This window comes from Coregonus lavaretus, assembly GCF_964263955.1.
Source record: "Coregonus lavaretus genome assembly, chromosome: 22".
Lineage (NCBI taxonomy): Eukaryota > Metazoa > Chordata > Actinopteri > Salmoniformes > Salmonidae > Coregonus > Coregonus lavaretus.
This window is the reverse complement of record NC_140009.1, coordinates 20,049,126-20,071,512: the sequence shown is the minus strand read 5'-3', so window position 1 is coordinate 20,071,512 and position 22,387 is coordinate 20,049,126. Positions and strand designations below refer to the sequence as shown.

The window sequence follows — 22,387 nt, the reverse complement described above, 5'->3', positions numbered from 1 at the left end:
TTTGCACAAAAAGGGCTTCACAGGCAAGGATATTGCTGCTAGTAAGATTGCACCTAAATCAACAATTTATCGGATCATCAAGAACTTCAAGGAGAGAGGTTCAATTGTTGTGAAGAAGGCATCAGGGCACCCAAAAAAGACCAGCAAGCGCCAGGACCATCTCCTAAAGTTGATTCAGCTGCGGGATCGGGGCACCACCAGTGCAGAGCTTGCTCAGGAATGGCAGCAGGCACGTGTGAGTGCATCTGCACGCACAGTGAGGCGAATACTTTTGGAGGATGGCCTGGTGTCAAGAAGGGCAGCAAAGAAGCCACTTCTCTCCAGGAAAAACATCAGTCAGCAAAAGGTACAGGGATTGGACTGCTGAGGACTGGGGTAAAGTCATTTTCTCTGATGAATCCCCTTTCCGATTGTTTGGGGCATTCGGAAAACACCTTGTCCGGAGAAGACAAGGTGAGCGCTACCATCAGTCCTGTGTCATGCCAACAGTAAAGCATCCTGAGACCATTCATGTGTGGGGTTGCTTCTCAGCCAAGGGAGTGGGCTCACTCACAATTTTGCCTAAGAACACAGCCATGAATGGAAAATGTATGCACTCACTAACTGTAAGTCGCTCTGGATAAGAGCGTCTGCTAAAATGACTAAAATGTTTTTAAAAAATGAATAAAGAATGGTACCAACACATCCTCCGAGAGCAACTTCTCCCAACCATCCAAGAACAGTTTGGTGATGACCAATGCCTTTTCCAGCATGATGGAGCACCTTGCCATAAGGCAAAAGTGATAACTAAGTGGCTCGGGGAACAAAACATCTACATTTTGGGTCCATGGCCAGGAAACTCCCCAGACCTTAATCCCATTGAGAACTTGTGGTCAATCCTCAAGAGGCGGGTGGACAAACAAAAACCCACAAATTCTGACAAACTCTAAGCATTGATTATGCAAGAATGAGCTGCCATCAGTCAGGATGTGGCCCAGAAGTTAATTGACAGCATGCCAGGGCAGATTGCAGAGGTCTTGAAAAAGAAGGGTAAACACTGCAAATATTGACTCTTTGCATAAACGTAATGTAATTGTCAATAAAAGCCTTTGACACTTATGGAATGCTTGTAATTATACTTCAGTATACCATAGTAACATCTGACAAAAATATCTCATAACACAATACTTGTGTCATTCTCAAAACTTCTGACCACGTCTGTATTAGTCCCAGCCTTTGGAAGTTTTCCTAGATATGGCTACTACATTGTGATCACTACATCCTATGGATTTGGATACTGCTTTGAAGCAAATTTCTGCAGCATTAGTAAAGATGTGATCAATACATGTTGATGATTTCATTCCTGTGCTGTTTGTAAATACCCTGGTAGGTTGACTGACAACCTGAACCAGGTTGCAGGCACTGGTTACAGTTTAAAAAAAATCTTGAGTGGGCAGGTTGATGAGAGCCAGTCAATATTTAAATCACCCAGAAAACATACTTATCTGTTGATATTACTTACATTATCAAGCATTTCACACATATTATCCAGATACTGACTGTTAGCACTTGGTGGTCTATAGCAGCTTCCCACAAGAATGGGCTTTAGGTGAGGCAGATGAACCTGTAGCCATATTACTTCAACAGTATTTAACATTAGATCGTCTCTAAGCTTTAGAAAAACAATAAACCGTGGTCTCTCGTTCAGCGTTCAACAACAAACAACATACATCACGCTCAGATGACGTGGTCTGGCTGAAGGAGGTAATAGCTACAGTGAGGGAAAAAAGTATTTGATCCCCTGCTGATTATGTATGTTTGCCCACTGACAAAGACATGATCAGCCTATAATTTTAATGGTAGGTTTATTTGAACAGTGAGAGACAGAATAACAACAAAAAAATCCAGAAAGACGCACGTTATAAATTGATTTGCATTATAATGAGGGAAATAAGTATTTGATCCCTCTGCAAAACTTGACTTAGTACTTGGTGGCAAAACCCTTGTTGGCAATCACAGAGGTCAGACGTTTCTTGTAGTTGGCCACCAGGTTTGCACACATCTCAGGAGGGATTTTGTCCCACTCCTCTTTGCAGATCTTCTCCAAGTCATTAAGGTTTCGAGGCTGACGTTTGGCAACTCGAACCTTCAGCTCCCTCCACATATTTTCTATGGGATTAAGGTCTGGAGACTGGCTAGGCCACTCCAGGACCTTAATGTGCTTCTTCTTGAGCCACTCCTTTGTTGCCTTGGCCGTGTGTTTTGGGTCATTGTCATGCTGGAATACCCATCCACGACCCATTTTCAATGCCCTGTCTGAGGGAAGGAGGTTCTCACCCAAGATTTGACGGTACATGGCCCCGCCCATCGTACCTTTGATGCGGTGAAGTTGTCCTGTCCCCTTAGCAGGAAAACACCCCCAAAGCATAATGTTTCAACCTCCATGTTTGACGGTGGGGATGGGGTTCTTGGGGTCATAGGCAGCATTCCTCCTCCTCCAAACACGGCGAGTTGAGTTGATGCCAAAGAGCTCGATTTTGGTCTCATATGACCACAACACTTTCACCCAGTTCTCCTCTGAATCATTCAGATGTTCATTGGCAAACTTCAGACGGGCCTGTATATGTGCTTTCTTGAGCAGGGGGACCTTGCGGGCGCTGCAGGATTTCAGTCCTTCACGGCGTATGTGTGTTACCAATTGTTTTCTTGGTGACTATGGTCCCAGCTGCCTTGAGATCATTGACAAGATCCTCCCATGTAGTTCTGGGCTGATTCCTCACCGTTCTCATGATCATTGTAACTCCACGAGGTGAGATCTTGCATGGAGCCCCAGGCCGAGGGAGATTGACAGTTCTTTTGTGTTTCTTCCATTTGCGAATAATCACACCAACTGTTGTCACCTTCTCACCAAGCTGCTTGGCAAAGGTCTTGTAGCCCATTCCAGCCTTGTGTAGGTCTACAATCTTGTCATGGTGGGGAGTTTGGAATCTGATTGATTGATTGCTTCTGTGGACAGGTGTCTTTTATACAGGTAACAAGCAGAGATTAGGAGCACTCCCTTTAAGAGTGTGCTCCTAATCTGAGCTCGTTACCTGTATAAAAGACACCTGGGAGCCAGAAATCTTTCTGATTGAGACGGGGTCAAATACTTATTTCCCTCATTAAAATGCAAATCAATTTATAACATTTTTGACATGCGTTTTTCTGGATTTTTGTTGTTGTTATTCTGTCTCTCACTGTTCAAATAAACCTACCATTAAAATGATAGACTGATCATTTCTTTGTCAGTGGGCAAACGTACAAAACCAGCAGGGGATCATATACTTTTTTCCCTCACTGTATGCCAACTGGTTTCAGGACCTCTGGGACAAAGGGGAGTGACAGTCAGTGTTCAATTGGATCCTCGTCGTTTATTTTCTGAAGTCTCTTCTTTCCAGCGTGAGCCAGCTAAAACATGCTTGTCTGCAGTTCATCATGTGATGAGAAAGTGCTCGGCATCTCCGCTTCGTGACTGCGCTGACAACGTTCAACGCCTCTCTTTATCTCTCTCTTTCCCTCTCTCTTTCACTCTGTCTCCCTCTTGTGCTCTCTCTCTCTTTCGCTCTCTTTGTCCCCAACTTTCGACCTGTCTCTCCCCCTCTCTGTCTCTCACTCTCTTGCACTCTCTCTTCACCTCTCTCTCTTCCTCTCCCTCTGTCTCTCTCTCTCACCTCTCTCTCATACCCTGTGTCTCTCTGTCAGTCTGAAGTACCTGTGTAAGGGTTGCATTATTTCAGTTACCAGTGAGATTGTTAATTACATCAGAAAGAGAAAAGGACACTGCGTAGGTTCCAAGGTGTTGGTCTGGATTAAAGAACACTGAGTAGGTTCCAAGGTGTTGGGTCTGGATTAAAGAACACTGAGTAGGTTCCAAGGTGTTGGGTCTGGATTAAAGAACACTGAGTAGGTTCCAAGGTGTTGGTCTGGATTAAAGAACACTGAGTAGGTTCCAAGGTGTTGGTCTGGATTAAAGAACACTGAGTAGGTTCCAAGGTGTTGGTCTGGATTAAAGAACACTGAGTAGGTTCCAAGGTGTTGGTCTGGATTATCTGTGTAGGTGAGGGACTCCATTTGGGCCAAGAGCACTATGCCAAAACACAGCTAAGAACTAGGATTGGGTAGAGCAGAGAACATCAGGTTGATAGGGACCAAATTAAACAAAAAAACACATACGGGTTTAACAGTTGTGCGTACTTGGTAATTGTGTAATTACACATAGGTTTTAAGACACTTCAAAACATATAACCTTCTCATAAAACTAGAGTTGCAAAATTCTGGGAACATTCAATAAATTCCCTGGTTTTCCCGAAATCACGGTTGGAGGAATTCCCAGAATTGGAGGGAATAAGCAGGAATCCTCCAACAGGGATTTCGAGAAAACCAGGGAATGTTTAATGCATCGGGTCCCTCTCTCCTTCCCTTCTTCCCCTCTCTCCCTCCTCCCCCCTTTCTCGCTCTCCACAGAGCCTGGCCTGCAGTGTTGGCTCCGGGCCCCTGGTGTCAGTGGTCCCTGAGAACCCCTCCCTGCAGCTCCTGGAGCAGGACTCTAAGGATTCGGCCCAGAGTACCTCCACCTCCTCCACCTCTCTGACCTCCCACACCACAGAGCCTGCCTGCCAGCCAGAGTACAAGGTAACGGAAGGGGAGAGAGGGAGGGAGAGGGAGAGGGAAGGAGGAGAGACAGGGAGAGGGGAAGAAGTGAGGGAGGGGGAGAGAGGACAAAGGGGGAAATGTAGGGCCAATAGAAGAGGGAGTTAAGGTGGAACAGAAAACAAAAGAGGAGAACGGGGGTAAGATCATAGAAGTCTCCCATCCCTTCTTCTGTTTGTCCACCTGCAGAGACAATGTGTGTGTGGAGCATGGCTGACAGTGTGTGTTTGTACATCTCTGCCTCCGTTGTCTTTGATGTCTGTAACCTCACAGGTCTACACAGCTGTGTGGTTAGTCAGTGGCAGTGGCACATGAAGTAAATTCAGTATAACATGGTCTCATAGTAAGACTGAGTCTTTGTAATGTGTGTTTGGAGGCCAACCTGTATCCACAAAAAGACTAATGGAACCCACAGTCCCCTAGCAGTGGTAGATCCATGATGTGGACCTGTCAGTATGTGTATGCACTGACATGTCCTAGAGTCAAAGACCCACCTGTCTCAAACTCCAAATCTAGTTCACACACACATCTCTTTACCCCTCTAACTGTCCCCCCCCCCCTCCTCTCCCCTCGCAGGACAACAAGGGCTTTGGCATTGGGGAGATGGTGTGGGGGAAGATCAAGGGGTTCTCCTGGTGGCCAGGCATCGTGGTCACCTGGCGCGCAACGGGCAAACGACAGGCCACGCATGGCATGAGGTGGCTGCAGTGGTTCGGTGATGGCAAGTTCTCTGAGGTGAGCATTGATGAGGAGGGTTCCCACCCTGTGTACTCACAACAACCACAACACTCCATCATTGTTTTGGCCAAGAGAAACATTTAGGATGTTAGCATGTCTGTCATAAAGTCTGCTATATTTCAGGGTCAGCATTGACAAAAGCCCTGTTTATACCTGGGGTTAACATGCGTCTTTTTGTACTGATCTTGTCCACATTCTGATTGTGCCCAGATTTTTAGACAGGTGTAGACGATTAAAAGACGCATTGTGATCTGATTGTGATCAGATCTTCCTGACCACCTCTGGAGGTAGTCAGGCAAGCATTGTGTCTGGATATCAATCAAGTGTAGACCGATCTGGATGGTCAAACCATTTAAATCATAATTATACCGGCCTTTAAAATCATTGACAGGCAGTACCAATGACTTACAGCATCAATAATTATCTCTTAAAATAAATAAATACATATTACCTGTATGCAAAGAAATTGCATACAGGGAGGTACTAGGAAATCTGGTCAAAATGCGGGCACAGTGGATGGATAAGAGATACATTTTAATACTATGTGTAGACGTGACAGATAGTGATTGGATCATATTGATAAGATCATGAAACCCACATATTAGTGCAAGGTGTAAACAAGGCTCATGCGACATGAAGTAGGAGTGCTGGTCAACGATCAGTTCTCTTTTAGATCATAATGAATAACATTACATGGACAGGGGGCACCTTATCCTAGATAAGCACTCCTACTCTGAGACGCTTTGTGAATACGGACCTTGTTTTACAGTAAAGCAATGAATGAGCTTTTAACCTTCCATATCTCCACCTGCTGATGTCTTGTCCTTGGCTTCCACTCATCATCCTCACTAGGTTTCAGCTGACAAGCTGGATTCCATCACTGCTTTCCCCAAGTTCTTCAACCAAGCCTCCTACGCCAAGCTGGCATCCTACCGCAGGGCCATCTTCCAGGCACTGGAGGTAAGGAGGGAGGGGGAGGAGGAGGTGGGCGAAGAAGAATGTATACATGAATTAGTGTGTGTTGTCAATGTCTACCTTTCTGTTTCTCTTGTCTGCTTTGTCTGTCTAGAGTACCTGCCTGTTAGTCTGATCGTCTGTTTGTTTAGCAAGGTTAACAAGGTTGACAATCATCTCTCCTCATTTCCCTTTCTCTATCTCTGCCCCCTCCTTCTTCCCTCTCCCTTTCTCTATCTTCCACCTAACTTCTTACCCCGCCCTCTACCTCCCCTCCCTCTCTCCTTCTCTCACCCCACCTTGACTCCCTCTTCCACATCCCTGCCTCCTCCCCTCCCTCTCTTTTCCCCTCCCTCTCTCAGATGGCCAGTCTGCGTGCTGAGAAGCCGCTCCCTCCGTGTGAGTCAGAGGGGCCAGAGGACCAGGTCAAGCCCATGCTGGACTGGGCCAACGGGGGCTTCCTGCCTAAGGGCCAGGAGGGCCTGAAACCCACAGAGAACCCTGGTGAGACTCACCAACCAAAGCCAATATAAGGTCTAAATGCCATGGCTGGGGTTTTCTCCTGGCCCCCTTCTGTCCTCTCTTGTCCACAATGGGCACGTTAAAGGGATAGTTGCCTTTTTCTTTCTTTCTTTTTTTACTTCCCGTAGGGTCCTCCAAATCGAAAATAAGCTAAACTTCTAAAAAGCTAAGTATCCCTTTAATCAACATTTCAGTTTTCACATCATACAGTAATTGTGAATGTGCCGGAGTAAGCTTGGAAGCACATCTGTAGTCCAATGTATCACTGTTATAGCATCCAACTGAAACGATAGCCCCCAGGGCTGTGAGACAATAGTTGCTGACAGATTTAAAAGAGTTCCACCATTACTTTCTCTAGATCAGGTTCTCCAACCCTGTTCCTGGAGAGCTTTTCGCTCCAAACCCAATCTAGCGCACCTGATTCTAATAATTAGCTTCTTGATAAGCTGTTATTAGAAGACATTTTACATTTTTTTAGTCATTTAGCAGACGCTCTTATCCAGAGCGACTTACAGTTAGTGAGTGCATACATTTTTCTAAAGACTTACGTCATTTATTTATGTCTCTACTTGGCATCTCACACACTCAACCTTCTCTTTGTCTTTCTATCTGTCTTTCTCCCCCAGTCTCTGTCTGCACATGATCTGTGTCACGCCCTGACTCAGGGGACGCTTATATGTTGAGTCAGGGTGTGTATATTCCTTGTTGTGCTTGTTCTATGTTATAGGATCTAGTATGTCTAGATCTATGTTGGCCGGTGTGGTTCCCAATCAGAGGCAGCTGTCGCTCGTTGTCTCTGATTGGGGACCATACCTAGGCAGCCTATTGGCACTAGTGGGTTGTGGGATCTTGTTCCGTGTGAGGTATGTTGTTTGTGTACCTTGGACTTCACGTTTCGTTTAGTTTGTTGTTTTGTCGTTGTTTATTCGGTTCAAATAAACATGTATGCATATCACGCTGCGCCTTGGTCCGTCCCGTCTATGAACGAACGTGACAGAAGATCCCACCAAACAAGGACCAAGCAGCGTGCCCAGAAGGAGCAAACGCCGGGGATTCAACGAGAGGTAACTTTAGTAGATGTCCTCCTCGGTTGGGGGAGAATTACTGAGGAGGAGGCCGTCCGTTATCGGGAGGCGATGAAGGTTGATGCCCAGGTAGGAGAGGAGAAACGGCGCCAACCGTGCCGACGACGGAGACCCGAGAGGCAACCCCAATAACATTTTGGGGGGGGGGGCACACGGGGTGGATGACGAGGCAGCAGGAGGCCGTGGAAGGGCGAATCTGCAGGTTAGGAGAGGAGGCCACCATATTACGGGGGCTATTGGTTCAGAGGGAGCAGGAGTTATTCGGTCAGAGGGAGGCGCTACAGGAGGCTAAAAGGGAGAAGGAAAGTGTAGAGGCACGGCGAGAGGAGCTGGTTAGGCAGCAGAAGGAGCGGGGGTTAATAAAGGAACCCAGTCCCGCTCCTCGCACCAAGCAAGTGGTGCGTGTCGCCAGTACGGTCCGTCCCGTTCCTGATCCGCGCACTAAGCCAGTGGTGCGTGTTCCCTGTACGACCCGTTCCTGCTCCTCGCACCAACCCAGTGGTGTGCGTCGCCAGCCCGGCCCGGCCTGTTCCTGCTCCTCGCACCAAGCCAGTGGTGCGCGTCGCCAGCCCGGCCCGTTCCTGCTCCTCGCACCAAGCCAGTGGTGCGCGTCGCCAGTCCGGCCCGGCCTGTTCCTGCTCCTCGCGCCAAACCAGTGGTGCGTGTTCCCAGCCCGGCCCGGCTTGTTCCTGCTCCTCGCGCCAAACCAGTGGTGCGTGTTCCCAGCCCGGCCCGGCTTGTTCCTGCTCCTCGCACCAAACCAGTGGTGCGTGTTCCCAGCCTGGCCCAGCCTGTTCCTGCTCCTGCTCCTCGCACCAAGCCAGTGGTGCGCGTCGCCAGCCCGGCCCGGCCTGTACCTGCTCCACGCACCAAGCCAGTGGTGCGCGTCGCCAGTCCGGCCTGTTCCTGCTCCTCGCATCAACCTAGTGGTGCGCGTCGCCAGTCCGGCCCGGCCTGTTCCTGCGCCTCGCACCAAGCGGTGCGCGTCGCCAGCCCGGTCCGGCCTGTTCCTGCTCCTCGCACCAAGCGGTGCGCATCGCCAGCCCGGTTCGGCCTGTTCCTGCTCCTCGCACCAAGCTAGTGGTGCGCGTCGCCAGCCTGGCCCGGCCTGTTCCTGCTCCTCGCACCAAGCCAGTGGTGCGCGTAGCCAGTCCGGTCCGGCCCGTGCCTGCTCCTCGCACCAGACCAGTGGTGCATTTGTCCAGTCCGGCACGGCCCGTGCCCGTTCCACCGGTGCCTGGTCCGGCACCGGTCAGCTGCTCCACTCCGGAGCCAGAGCAGTCCGCTCCACTGGTGCCCAGTTCAGCTCCGGTCAGTGGCTCCAGTCCAGACCATGACGTCAGCCCCTCTCCAGGTTCGGGGTCTCCCACACCAGGGTCCAGACTGGGCCTGGCGTATCGTGGGAGGAAGGAGAGGGGAAGTAACGCGCCGAGGTCTAGACCAGACCAGGGGCGCAACAGGGAGGCGAAGAGTGAGAGGTCGTCACGCCCTGAGCCGTATCCGCCTCCGAGGCGGAATGCTCACCCGGCCCCTACCCTGTTATTACATTTTTACATTTTAGTCATTTAGCAGACCCTCTTATCCAGAGCGACTTACATCAGCAATTAGGGTTAAGTGCCTTGCTTAAGGGCACATCGACAGATTTTTCACCTAGTCGGCTCGGGGATTAGAACCAGCGACCTTTCGGTTACTGGCACAACGCTCTTACCCACTAAGCTACCTGCCGCCCTGTTATGTTTATGTTGTGCGGTCGAGTCCGCACCTTTGGGGGGTGGTACTGTCACGCCCTGACTCAGGGGACGCTTATATGTTGAGTCAGGGTGTGTATATTCCTTGTTGTGCTTGTTCTATGTTATAGGATCTAGTATGTCTAGATCTATGTTGGCCGGTGTGGTTCCCAATCAGAGGCAGCTGTCGCTCGTTGTCTCTGATTGGGGACCATACTTAGGCAGCCTATTGGCACTAGTGGGTTGTGGGATCTTGTTCCGTGTGAGGTATGTTGTTTGTGTACCTTGGACTTCACGTTTCGTTTAGTTTGTTGTTTTGTCGTTGTTTATTCGGTTCAAATAAACATGTATGCATATCACGCTGCGCCTTGGTCCGTCCCGTCTATGAACGAACGTGACACTCTGTTAACTGTATGTTGGCACTTTGCTATTTCAGTGGAGGGGTGGTTATGGGTTGCCTCCTGTCTAGTATGCTTCATGATGTCATCCACAGAACTCCATTGGTTATGGTTCCATTGGTTTGTCAGGGGATCAACCAGGGGTGAAAGTAGATTTAATTTATTCCCGGTATTGGACATCCTAAGTGTGCATGTGGCGTGCAATTTTTTTTGGGGGGGGCCTAATCATAGAATTACGCATGCTTCTACATCTGCATTGCTTGCTCCCTGGGGTTTTTGGCTGGGTTTCTGTATAAGTGCTTTGTGACATCTGCTAATGTAAAAAAGGGAGCATTGATGAATGGAAAGAAACACCAAAAAGTGTAATGAATGACATTCAGTGATTGTCATTCATTAGGCCTACACTTGTAACCTGAATTGATGCGTCCACTGTTGTCCACGAGCGTCTCAGTCTCTGCCACTCATCTCTGCCTTCGCAAAATGTAACTTTTATCGCCAAACCACACTTCATTTTGGAGCGTATTCCACACGTTTTGAAGTCCATTCGCTCATTTTTCATGCAACTGACATGCAGTAATGATAAATAATATTGGAATTGGCTTCAGTTTTCTTGGCATCTTTGTTTTAATTATTGTGATAGGCTCATGTTATACTGGTACGCCGTAACAGCTACTCCATACCGGACCATACCGGCTTACTTTCACCCCGATATTACTTGGCCAATAATTTACTGTCAGTGAGATAAAAAAAAGAAGTAATACAACATTTTGTTTGGGCAATAACTTAATCTAGATTATTTGAGGTATACTTTCTTATAATTTGACTGTTGTTTTTGTTGTGTGTGTCCTCTCTAGACAGCAACCCGTTGAACCACAAGGTGTTGGACGTCAGTCTGCCTGAGTATTTCCCCACAGCCAAGAGGCCCCGCATCAGCCTTTGTAAGGCCAAGAGCAGCCCAGAGGAGGTCTACAGTAGAGGTGAGAGGTCAACCAAACAGGGGTCAACCTGGGGTACCAGGGTCGTATTCATTAGGCACCAAACGGAAAAAAAACAGACTGAAACAGGGAGGGACTACTTGGATTTGCAGAACGTTTTCAAAATGTTATGCCCTAATGAATACGATCCTGGAGTCGTCTGTTTCAAACATATGTAGCTAATTCCCTTAAGACTGTTCTTTATTACTATACAGTAGTATGTTATTATTCATGTGTGTCAAGACCTGTCTTTGATTATTGACCTGGATGTGTGTGTCTCTCTCTGTGTATCCACTCTGCCCTTCAGAACAAATGGTGCATGAAGTTTTGAAGAATAACAGAAGTATAGAAGGTATGTTCTCATTTTGGTTTCAGACATTCCTAAAAAAAAATATCTCTAATTGATGTAGCTATGGAACATAAACTGTCGGTCTTTTTTCTGGCAGAGTTTTGCCTCTCGTGTGGGAAAACAAGAGCGGCAACCTTCCACCCACTTTTTGAAGGAGGCCTTTGCCAAGCATGCAAGGTTAGTGCACTTCTCTAAGGCCCTCTCAGTCAGAAATTGCACACTCCCAAGAAATACACCAATATTATCTTTAACTGTCATCACTCTCACACAACCATCCTTACAACACCCACTGAGTATAAAGTAGATCCCACGTTGTACTTGTAGAATATAAAATAATTGTTGAAAGAGGCAGGACACCCTGAGATGAATGACACACAGACACACACCTACCTGCCTAAACATTTAATCCACTCCGAGCCCTGCGATGTGTCAAAATGTTTATTAATGTGTTTGTGCAGCTCTCTGGAAGAAGAATTTCCACAGTAGTCATCGAGAGCTATTCTGTCAATAGAGCCACTGTGTACAGAATTTTAGAGTCGTACATGCCTGGGCTTGCCTCTCTTTCTTGTGTAAGGGACTAGAGCAGTGGTCACCAACTGGTCAATCTTCAAGGCATTCCTAGTCGATCACCAAACATTTCTGTAGAAAAGCCAGCGATAAAGCCTTGCGTTCCTACTTTGTTTCAATTCGTCTTGCGCTGTTGGTGGTAGGTGTACTTGATTCAGAAGCCCTGCGTGCTGGGTAGGCAAAGTGTTCCCATTTTGAACCATTTAATTTGTCTGAAGGGACAAACTCCACCTACCCGGCAGACCAGGATAGCTAAATCAAGTGTGCTTACTGCGCTGGCCAATCTGATAGCTCAAATCAACGTGCATACAGCTTCCAGGATCCCACGGCAAAGTTTGATACTAGCCTATGTGAGATTTCATAACTTTTAAAACCATGAACAGACAGAAACTGTCAACACATACAGCAAAGAGCTAATGTTTTTATGAGTGAATTCATGTTTGTTTTTATTCAGCACTGTCAACACTTTTACAAAACATAAAACTCCCTTCTCCCTACTTCAACTCATGCTACAACCAGCACTGCAGCTGCAATCAATGAGTAGCCAAGTGTATCGATAGGCCTGCATTTTTATTATTAGCAGATCTTCGTGTCTATTTTAATATAAAGGAATATTTCACTTACTCTGGTCATAGGAACAGCATGAATTTGTGCATGAGGCAGAAATAATGTGGTGCTACTCGAGTCTCGCCATCAGGTGGAAGACTGTGTCCCCTCTCTCTGGTCAATCTCACTGGAGGAAAAGAGCGAGCAATTTCAATTAATGCTCAGCTGTGCCTCGCAAGTGATACAACAACTGATCTATTTTGTTATCAAAGCTCGAGATTTGAAATATAATATGGTCTGAGAAGAACAATATTGGCAGGCCAAGGATAGCCAATATGCTGTGATACTGTATTAGGCCTAATGCACAAACCTCAGTCCTACAGAACTATCTTTATTAGGTTAATGTTGCATAGGCTTACATTTTTTAAGTCATGTTTAAAATAAATCTGAGCGGTAGATCTTGGCTTGCTTTTTGACTCCAAAAGTGATCTTGACTCAGAAAAGGTTGGTAACCACTGGACTAGAGGCATCGATACCAGGCTTGGCTGGCTGCTTCTATCGAATACCTCCAGTCCAATAGATCAGTCTGGGTACCAGTCTTTTTAGCTAACATTCCACTCCTTGCCACTTCTGTCATTTGCCAAAGAGACTGGCCTTTCAGCAATCTCAACGTTCCAATATGCAGCCGGATTTACAGCGCAATTGCTGATTGGTAGTTGGAAACAACATTCATATTTTCCATGACAACATTATGGAACATGGGGTGTGCGCAAATTTGGCGCAATATAGAATTTGAATTTTAAGAACAACAATAAACAATACCGTTATGACCAGCCAGTGTTGTAAAGTACTTAAGTCGTTATTTTTGGTATATGTACACTATATATACAAAAGTGTGTGGACACCCTTTCAAATGAGTGGATTTGTCTATTTCAGCCACACCCGTTGCTGACAGGTGTATAAAATCGAGCACACCGCCATGCAATCTCCATAGACAAACATTGGCAGTAGAATGGCCCGTACTGAAGAGCTCAGTGACTATCAACGTGGCACTGTCATAGGATGCCACCTTTCCAACAAGTTAGTTTGTGAAGTTTCTGCCCTGCTAGAGCTGCCCCAGTCAACTGCCCTGCTAGAGCTGCCCCAGTCAACTGTAAGTGCTGTTATTGTCATGTGGAAACATCTAGGAGCAACAACGGCTCAGCCGCGAAGTGGTCAGCCACACAAGATGACAGAACGGGACGCTGTGTGCTGAAGCGCGTAGCGAGTAAAAATCATCTCACTACTGAGTTCAAACCATTGTTCCTGTACCCAAGAAAGCAAGGGTAATTGAACTAAATAACTATTGCCCCGTAGCACTCACTTCTGTCATCATGAAGTGCTTTGAGAGGCTAGTTAAGGATCATATCACCTCTACCTTACCTGACACCCTAGACCCACTTCAATTTGCTTACCGCCCCAATAGATCCACAGATGATGCAATCGCCATCGCACTGCACACTGCCCTATCCCATCTGGACAAGAGGAATACCTATGTAGGAATGCTGTTTATTGACTATAGCTCAGCCTTCAACACCATAGTACCCTCCAAGCTCATCATTAATCTTGGGGCCCTGGATCTGAACCCCGCCCTGTGCAACTGGGTCCTGGACTTCCTGACGGGCCACCCCCAGGTGGTGAAGGTAGGAAACAACACCTCCACTTCGCTGATCCTCAACACAGGGGCCCCACAAGGGTGCGTGCTCAGCCCACTCCTGTACTTCCTGTTCACCCATGACTGCGTGGCCATGCACGCCTCCAACTTAATCATCAAGTTTGCAGACGACACAACAGTAGTAGGCCTGATTATGGTGGAGTGGTGCCAGGAAAATAACCTCTCCCTCAACGTCCACATAAAGAAGGAGCTGATCGTGGACTTCAGGAAACAGCAGAGGGAGCACGCCTGTATCCACATCGACGGGACCGCAGTGGAGAAGGTGGAAAGCTTCAAGTTCCTCGGCGTACACATCACTGACAATCTGAAATGGTCCATCCACACAGACAGTGTGGTGAAGAAGGCACAACAGCGCCTCTTCAACCTCAGCAGGCTGAAGAAATTCGGCTTGGCTCCTAAGACCCTCACAAACTTTTACAGATGCACAGTTGAGAGCATCCTGTCAGGCTGTATCACCGCCTGGTACGGCAACTGCACTGCCCGCAACCGCAGGGCTCTCTAGAGGGTGGTGCGGTCTGCCCAACGCATCACCGGGGCACACTGCCTGCCCTCCAGGACACCTACAGCACCCGATGTCACAGGAAGGCCAAAAAGATCATCAAGGATATCAACCACCCGAGCCACGGCCTGCTGACCCCGCTACCATCCAGAAGGCGAGGTCAGCACAGGTGCATCAAAGCTGGGACCGAGAGACTGAAAAACAGCTTCTATCTCAAGGCCATCAGACTGTTAAATAGCCAACACTAGCCGGCTACCACCCGGTTACTCAACCCTGCACCTTAGAGGCTGCTGCCCCATATACATAGACATGGAATCACTGGTCACTTTAATAATGGAACACTAGTCACTTTAATAATGTTTACATACTGCTTTACTCATTTCATGTGTATATACTGTATTCTATTCTACTGTATTTTAGTCAATGCCACTCCGACATTGCTCGTCCTAATATTGATATATTTCTTAATTCCATTCTTTAACTTTTAGATTTATGTGTATTGTTGTGAATTGTTAGGTACTACTGCACTGTTGGAGCTAGGAACACAAGCATTTCACTACACCTGCAATAACATCTGCTAAATATGTACAGTGGGGAAAAAATGTATTTAGTCAGCCACCAATTGTGCAAGTTCTCCCACTTAAAAAGATGAGAGAGGCCTGTCATTTTCATCATAGGTACACGTCAACTATGACAGACAAATTGAGAAAAAAAAATCCAGAAAATCACATTGTAGGATTTTTAATGAATTTATTTGCAAATTATGGTGGAAAATAAGTATTTGGTCACCTACAAACAAGCAAGATTTCTGGCTCTCACAGACCTGTAATTTATTCTTTAAGAAGCTCCTCTGTCCTCCACTCGTTACCTGTATTAATGGCACCTGTTTGAACTTGTTATCAGTATAAAAGACACCTGTCCACAACCTCAAACAGTCACACTCCAAACTCCACTATGGTCAAGACCAAAGAGCTGTCAAAGGACACCAGAAACAAAATTGTAGACCTGCACCAGGCTGGGAAGACTGAATCTGCAATAGGTAAGCAGCTTGGTTTGAAGAAATCAACTGTGGGAGCAATTATTAGGAAATGGAAGACATACAAGACCACTGATAATCTCCCTCGATCTGGGGCTCCACGCAAGATCTCACCCCGTGGGGTCAAAAAAATCCCAGAACCACACGGGGGGACCTAGTGAATGACCTGCAGAGAGCTGGGACCAAAGTAACAAAGCCTACCATCAGTAACACACTACTCCGCCAGGGACTCAAATCCTGCATTGCCAGACGTGTCCCCCTGCTTAAGCCAGTACATGACCAGGCCCGTCTGAAGTTTGCTAGAGTGCATTTGGATGATCCAGAAGAGGATTGGGAGAATGTCATATGGTCAGATGAAACCAAAATATAACTTTTTGGTAAAAACTCAACTCATCGTGTTTAGAGGACAAAGAATGCTGAGTTGCATCCAAAGAACACCATACCTACTGTGAAGCATGGGGGTGGAAACTTCATGCTTTGGGGCTGTTTTTCTGCAAAGGGACCAGGACGACTGATCCGTGTAAAGGAAAGAATGAATGGGGCCATGTATCGTGAGACTTTGAGTGAAAACCTCCTTCCATCAGCAAGGGCATTGAAGATGAAACGTGGCTGGGTCTTTTAGCATGACAATGATCCCAAACACACCTCCCGGGCAACGAAGGAGTGGCTTCGTAAGAAGCATTTCAAGGTCCTGGAGTGGCCTAGCCAGTCTCCAGATCTCAACCCCATAGAAAATCTTTGGAGGGAGTTGAAAGTCCGTGTTGCCCAGCGACAGCCCCAAAACATCACTGCTCTAGAGGAGATCTGCATGGAGGAATGGGCCAAAATACCAGCAACAGTGTGTGAAAACCTTGTGAAGACTTACAGAAAACGTTTGACCTGTGTCATTGCCAACAAGGGGTATATAACAAAGTATTGAGAAACTTTTGTTATTGACCAAATACTTATTTTCCACCATAATTTGCAAATAAATTCATTAAAAATCCTACAATGTGATTTTCTGGAATTTCTTTTCTCATTTTGTCTGTCATAGTTGACATGTACCTATGATGAAAATTACAGGCCTCTCTCATCTTTTTAAGTGGGAGAACTTGCACAATTGGTGGCTGACTAAATACTTTTTTTCCCCACTGTATATGTGACTAATAAAATTTGATTTGATTTGAAACTGCCTCTGGAAGCAACGTCAGCACAAGAACTGTTCGTCGGGAGCTTCATGAAATGGGTTTCCATGGCCGAGCAGCCGCACACAAGCCTAAGATCACCATGCGCAATGCCAAGCGTCGGCTGGAGTGGTGTAAAGGTTGCCGCCATTGGACTCTGGAGCAGTGGAAACGCGTTCTCTGGAGTGATGAATCACGCTTCACCATCTGGCAGTCCGACGGACGATTCTGGGTTTGGCGGATGCCAGGAGAATGCTACCTGTCCAAATGCATAGTGCCAACTGTAAAGTTTGGTGGATGAGGAATAATGGTCTGGGGCTGTTTTTCATGGTTCGGGCTAGGCCCCTTAGTTCCATTTAAGAGAAATCTTTACGTTACAGCATACAATGACATTCTACATGATTCCGTGCTTCCAACTTTGTGGCAACAGTTTGTGCTTTCCTCTTTCAGCATGACAATGCCCCTGTGCACAAAGCAAGGTTCATACAGAAATGGTTTGTCGAGATCGGTGTGGAAAAACTTGACTGGCCTGCACAGAGCCCTGACCTCAACCTCATTGAACACCTTTGGGATGAATTGGAACGCTGACTGCGAGCCAGGCCTAATCGCCCAACATCAGTGCCCAACCTCACTAATGCTCTTGTGGCTGAATGGAAGCAATGAATGCCCATGATTTTGGAATGAGATGTTTGACAAGCAGGTGTCCACATACTTTTGGTCATGTAGTGTAATTTTAGACTTTTACTCAAGTAGTATTTTACTGGGTGACTTTTACTTGAGTCATGTTCTATTTAGGTATATTTACTTTTACTGAAGTATGACAATTGATTACTTTTTCCAGCACTGTCTAAAAGGCTAAAATGATTCTAGATCAGCACTCCTACTCTGAGATGTTTTTTGAATATGCCTCCGGGTTTCTGGAACTGACTTCAGAGGATCCTCAAATGGGACATGTGACCTCCCTATGGTTCGACTCTAGCAACAACACATACTCTAAAATCGCAGTGGTGATGATGGTTGTTGATGGTTGATGATAATGGTGTGTCCCATGTTTCTGGGACTGAACATTTGTTATAACTGACCGTTAGCTGCAGTCAGTTTACAGCTTTGTTATTGTGTCAGTTATACAATGAGTCCCAGAGCGGCGCCTTTGTGTCTGTGGACTTTGGTCTCTGTGTTTAAAATACACAGACAAACACACACACGCACGCAAACACACACACACACATCTTTGTATTCAGGCCCGGTCCTGGCTGCTCTCCTTCTATCCCCACAAATCTAGACTAGTGCAGCCTACAGTGTCGGCCCGCGATGCAATTTTATGAATGCCCATCCATGTTGTACTGTTTGTAAAACAGCCAAGCCAGTTGCATTGGCTTTATTTAGCCTAGTTCTGATTCCTGGCAAAGGCTTGACTTACTTGACTTAAGCCCTTGGCTCCTATAAGCAGCATAGGCCATTGACAAATGTCCTCCATCTCACTCGGTTCGGGGCAATTTTTCCAGGTCACACCAATTGAGGCTGCTATCAGTCATTTCTGCCTGGATGTCGCTCCTCCAAGTGTTTCTGGGTTGCCCTCTGTGGTCATGTCAAACAACACTGTATTCAAAGTGCCCACTATTACATTCTAACTCTAGAATAATAATTCCATTTACAACAGTTCACCTGAGTGTGTTGATCTAAATTGCAAGTCAAATCACAATTGCAATATTTGATTAAAGGGATTCTCTGGTACTTTTGTATACTTTTTAGCCAGTAGTTCTGAAAGTAACGCTCACGAGCCAAAAGTGGTCCCTGAAAATTGCATAGTACATCACATATTTGCAGATATGTGCATCACGTCATTGCTCTCTCTCACTCTGCTGTGTGTGCATCATGTGCATCTTGCTAGGTGTCACTCATATAGCGAGAGGCTGAAGCTCATTGGTTGAAATCAAATTGATAGGGGGCTGGCCAACGTGGGGGAGAATGTAGGGAAAATGGCGCAGCACAGCTTCCAGAAAAACCGTTGCTTTCAAACTAGGGATTTTGTGGCTAATTGAGGTAAGACAGTAATTCTGGACATAGATTATTCATGCATGAACTACACATTGACACATCCAGCCCAAAGCAGGAGGTTTAAAAAGTACTTAGTAGTCACTAAAGTTCCGGAGTATGTCTTTAAAAATAAGGCCTGGATTTTTTGCCCATATCTTGCAGCCCTACGTGGCAGTGTGGAAATGATCTCGAATGAGATCAACTTTTGGTTGACGTTTGATTGAACAGTATAAAACAATCAGAATGGAGAAAGCCCTATTGAAATCACTTAGAATGTATGTGTTGCCACCCTAGGGTCATGCACAACTCATAAACCAAATGTAGAATTCCAAAACATAAAATTTTGGCCATATCGTCCATCTGTGGATTGTTCTATGATGATGCGTAGTGTTTCGATGTGGTCCGTACATTGTCTGTCTTTCCTAAACCTGGCCTGCTGGTCCCTGAGCATCTTGTCAACAGCTTTTTGGAGGTGCATAAGGATGATCCTTTTCAGGATTTTGCAGTGTACAGACATTAGAGTAATCCCTTTGTAATTCCTGCATTCCCTTAGGTCGTCTTTCTTCGGAAGCTTGACAATGGGCCCCTCAGCCCATTCTTTACAGTGAGGGGGAAAAAGTATTTGATCCCCTGCTGATTTTGTACGTTTGCCCACTGACAAAGAAATGATCAGTCTATAATTGTAATGGTAAGTTTATTTGAACAGTGAGAGACAGAATAACAACAAAAAAATCCAGAAAAACCCATGTCAAAAATGTTATAAATTGATTTGCATTTTAATGAGGGAAATAAGTATTTGACCCCCTCTCAATCAGAAAGATTTCCCTGACATCCTTGGAGAGCTCTTTGGTCTTGGCCATGGTGGAGAGTTTGGAATCTGATTGATTGATTACTTCTGTGGACAGGTGTCTTTTATACAGGTAACGAGCTGAGATTAGGAGCACACTCTTAAAGGGACCTGTCCACACACTCAATCAAACAGACTCCAACCTCTTCACAATTGCCAAGACCAGAGAGCTGTGTAAGGACATCAGGGATAAAATTGTAGACCTGCACAAGGCTGGGATGGGCTACAGGACAATAGGCAAGCAGCTTGGTGAGAAGGCAACAACTGTTGGCGCAATTATTAGAAAATGGAAGAAGTTCAAGATGACGATCAATCACCCTCGGTCTGGGGCTCCATGCAAGATCTCACCTCATGGGGCATCAATGATCATGAGGAAGGTGAGGGATCAGCCCAGAACTACACGGCAGGACCTGGTCAATGACTTGAAGAGAGCTGGGACCACAGTCTCAAAGAAAACCATTAGTAACACACTACGCCGTCATGGATTAAAATCCTGCAGCGCCCGCAAGGTCCCCCTGCTCAAGAAAGTACATATACAGGCCCGTCTGAAGTTTGATGAACATCTGAATGATTCAGAGGAGAACTGGGTGAAAGTGTTGTGGTCATATGAGACCAAAATCGAGCTCTTTGGCATCAACTCAACTCGCTGTGTTTGGAGGAGGAGGAATGCTGCCTATGACCCCAAGAACCCCATCCCCACCGTCAAACATGGAGGTTGAAACATTATGCTTTGGGGGTGTTTTTCTGCTAAGGGGACAGGACAACTTCACAGCATCAAAGGTACGATGGGCGGGGCCAGGGCAACTAAGGAGTGGCACCGTAAGAAGCATCTCAAGGTCCTGGAGTGGCCTAGCCAGTCTCCAGACCTTAACCCAATACAAAATCTTTGGAGGGAGCTGAAAGTCCGTATTGCCCAGCGACAGCCCCGAAACCTGAAGGATCTGGAGAAGGTCTGTATGGAGGAGTGGGCCAAAATCCCTGCTGCAGTGTGTGCAAACCTGGTCAAGACCTACAGGAAACGTATGATCTCTGTAATTGCAAAAAAAGGTTTCTGTACCAAATATTAAGTTCTGCTTTTCTGATGTATCAAATACTTATGTCATGCAATAAAATGCAAATTAATTACTTAAAAATCATACAATGTGATTTTCTGGATTTTTGTTTTAGATTCCATCTCTCACAGTTGAAGTGTACCTATGATAAAAATTACAGACCTCTACATGCTTTGTAAGTAGGAAAACCTGCAAAATCGGCAGTGTATCAAATACTTGTTCTCCCCACTGTATGTGTTTTAAAGTAGTCAAAGGTTAAGTATTTGGTCCCATATTCCTAGCACGCAATGATTACATCAAGTTTGTGACTCTACAAACTTGTTGGATGGATTTGCTGTTTGTTTTGGTTGTGTTTCAGATTATTTTGTGCCCAATAGACATTAGTGGTAAATAATGTATTGTGTCATTTTTAAGTCACTTTTATTGTAAATATTAATATTTACAATGTTTCTAAACACTTCTACATTAATGTGGATGCTACCATGATTACGAATAGTCCTGAATGAATTGTGAATAAAGATGAGTGAGAAAGTTACAGATGCACAAATATGCTAACCTCTCACAATTACAATAACAGGGGAGATTAGCATTTTTTGGGGGGTATGATGTTTGTGCGTCTGTAACTTTCTCACTCATCATTATTCACGATTCATTCAGGACTATCCGTAATCAAGGTAGCATCCACATTCATTTAGAAGTGTTTAGAAACATATTCTAGTCTTATTTACAATAAAACGGACTACTTTTTTTTTTTATATTTACATGTTATCAACAATCTAAGCCAACCCTGTCTCTTTTGCCCAATAGTTGGTCGGTTTTGTTGCTAAGCAACCAGCCCGTCTAAATGGTCTCCAGTCTGTAGGCTACAGAAAAACCACATAGGCTACTACTCTTTCTACTATAGGCTACATGATTTATGTTAGATGACTGTGCTGCGACTCTCCAACAGCATAGATATTTTGCACCCCTGAATTTGGCAAAGTGGGCACTGCTTATCATAGGGCGGCATCAGCGCCCACCTAAATAGCCCAATGATATACAGGGAATGTAACACCCTGGCTCTGGGACTCTATATGTTGAGCCAGGGTGTGTTCTTTCTATGTGGTGTATTTCTATGTTGGGAGTTCTAGTTTGTTTATTTCTATGTTGGCCTGAGTGACTCCCAATCAGAGGCAACGAGTGTCAGCTTTTGGCTGGTTGTCTCTGATTGGGAGCCATATTTAAACTGTCTGTTTTTCCCTTTGTGTTTGTGGGTTCTTGTTCCGTGTTGGTCTATGTTACCTAGGACGTTACGAGTCGTTTGTTGTTTTTGTTTACTGTCCGTGTTTATCGCTAATGATAAATAAACATGTTCGTTCATCACGCTGCGCCTTGGTCCTCCTCTCTTAACGACGATCGTGACAGAAGAACCCACCATACAAGGACCAAGCAGCGTGTCCAGGAGCAGGCAGACTGGACATGGGAGGAAGCGCCGGGAAAGGAGATGGAGAGGTTGGCGATGGCCCAGGTGG

General features: G+C 46.0%; 1 protein-coding gene across 1 annotated transcript in view; it reads left to right on the top strand.

Annotated features, from left to right (window-relative positions):
• The window catches only part of LOC311149829 (DNA (cytosine-5)-methyltransferase 3B-like), a 92,801-nt gene that overhangs the window by 43,950 nt on the left and 26,464 nt on the right, over nucleotides 1–22,387 (top strand). Inside the window, exons 6-12 of the mRNA XM_084187060.1 lie at nucleotides 4,483–4,650; nucleotides 5,245–5,403; nucleotides 6,259–6,366; nucleotides 6,723–6,864; nucleotides 10,947–11,069; nucleotides 11,374–11,418; nucleotides 11,513–11,592. Of these exons, the coding sequence (XP_084043186.1) occupies nucleotides 4,483–4,650; nucleotides 5,245–5,403; nucleotides 6,259–6,366; nucleotides 6,723–6,864; nucleotides 10,947–11,069; nucleotides 11,374–11,418; nucleotides 11,513–11,592 (825 nt within the window). The remainder of the gene's footprint in view (nucleotides 1–4,482; nucleotides 4,651–5,244; nucleotides 5,404–6,258; nucleotides 6,367–6,722; nucleotides 6,865–10,946; nucleotides 11,070–11,373; nucleotides 11,419–11,512; nucleotides 11,593–22,387) is intronic.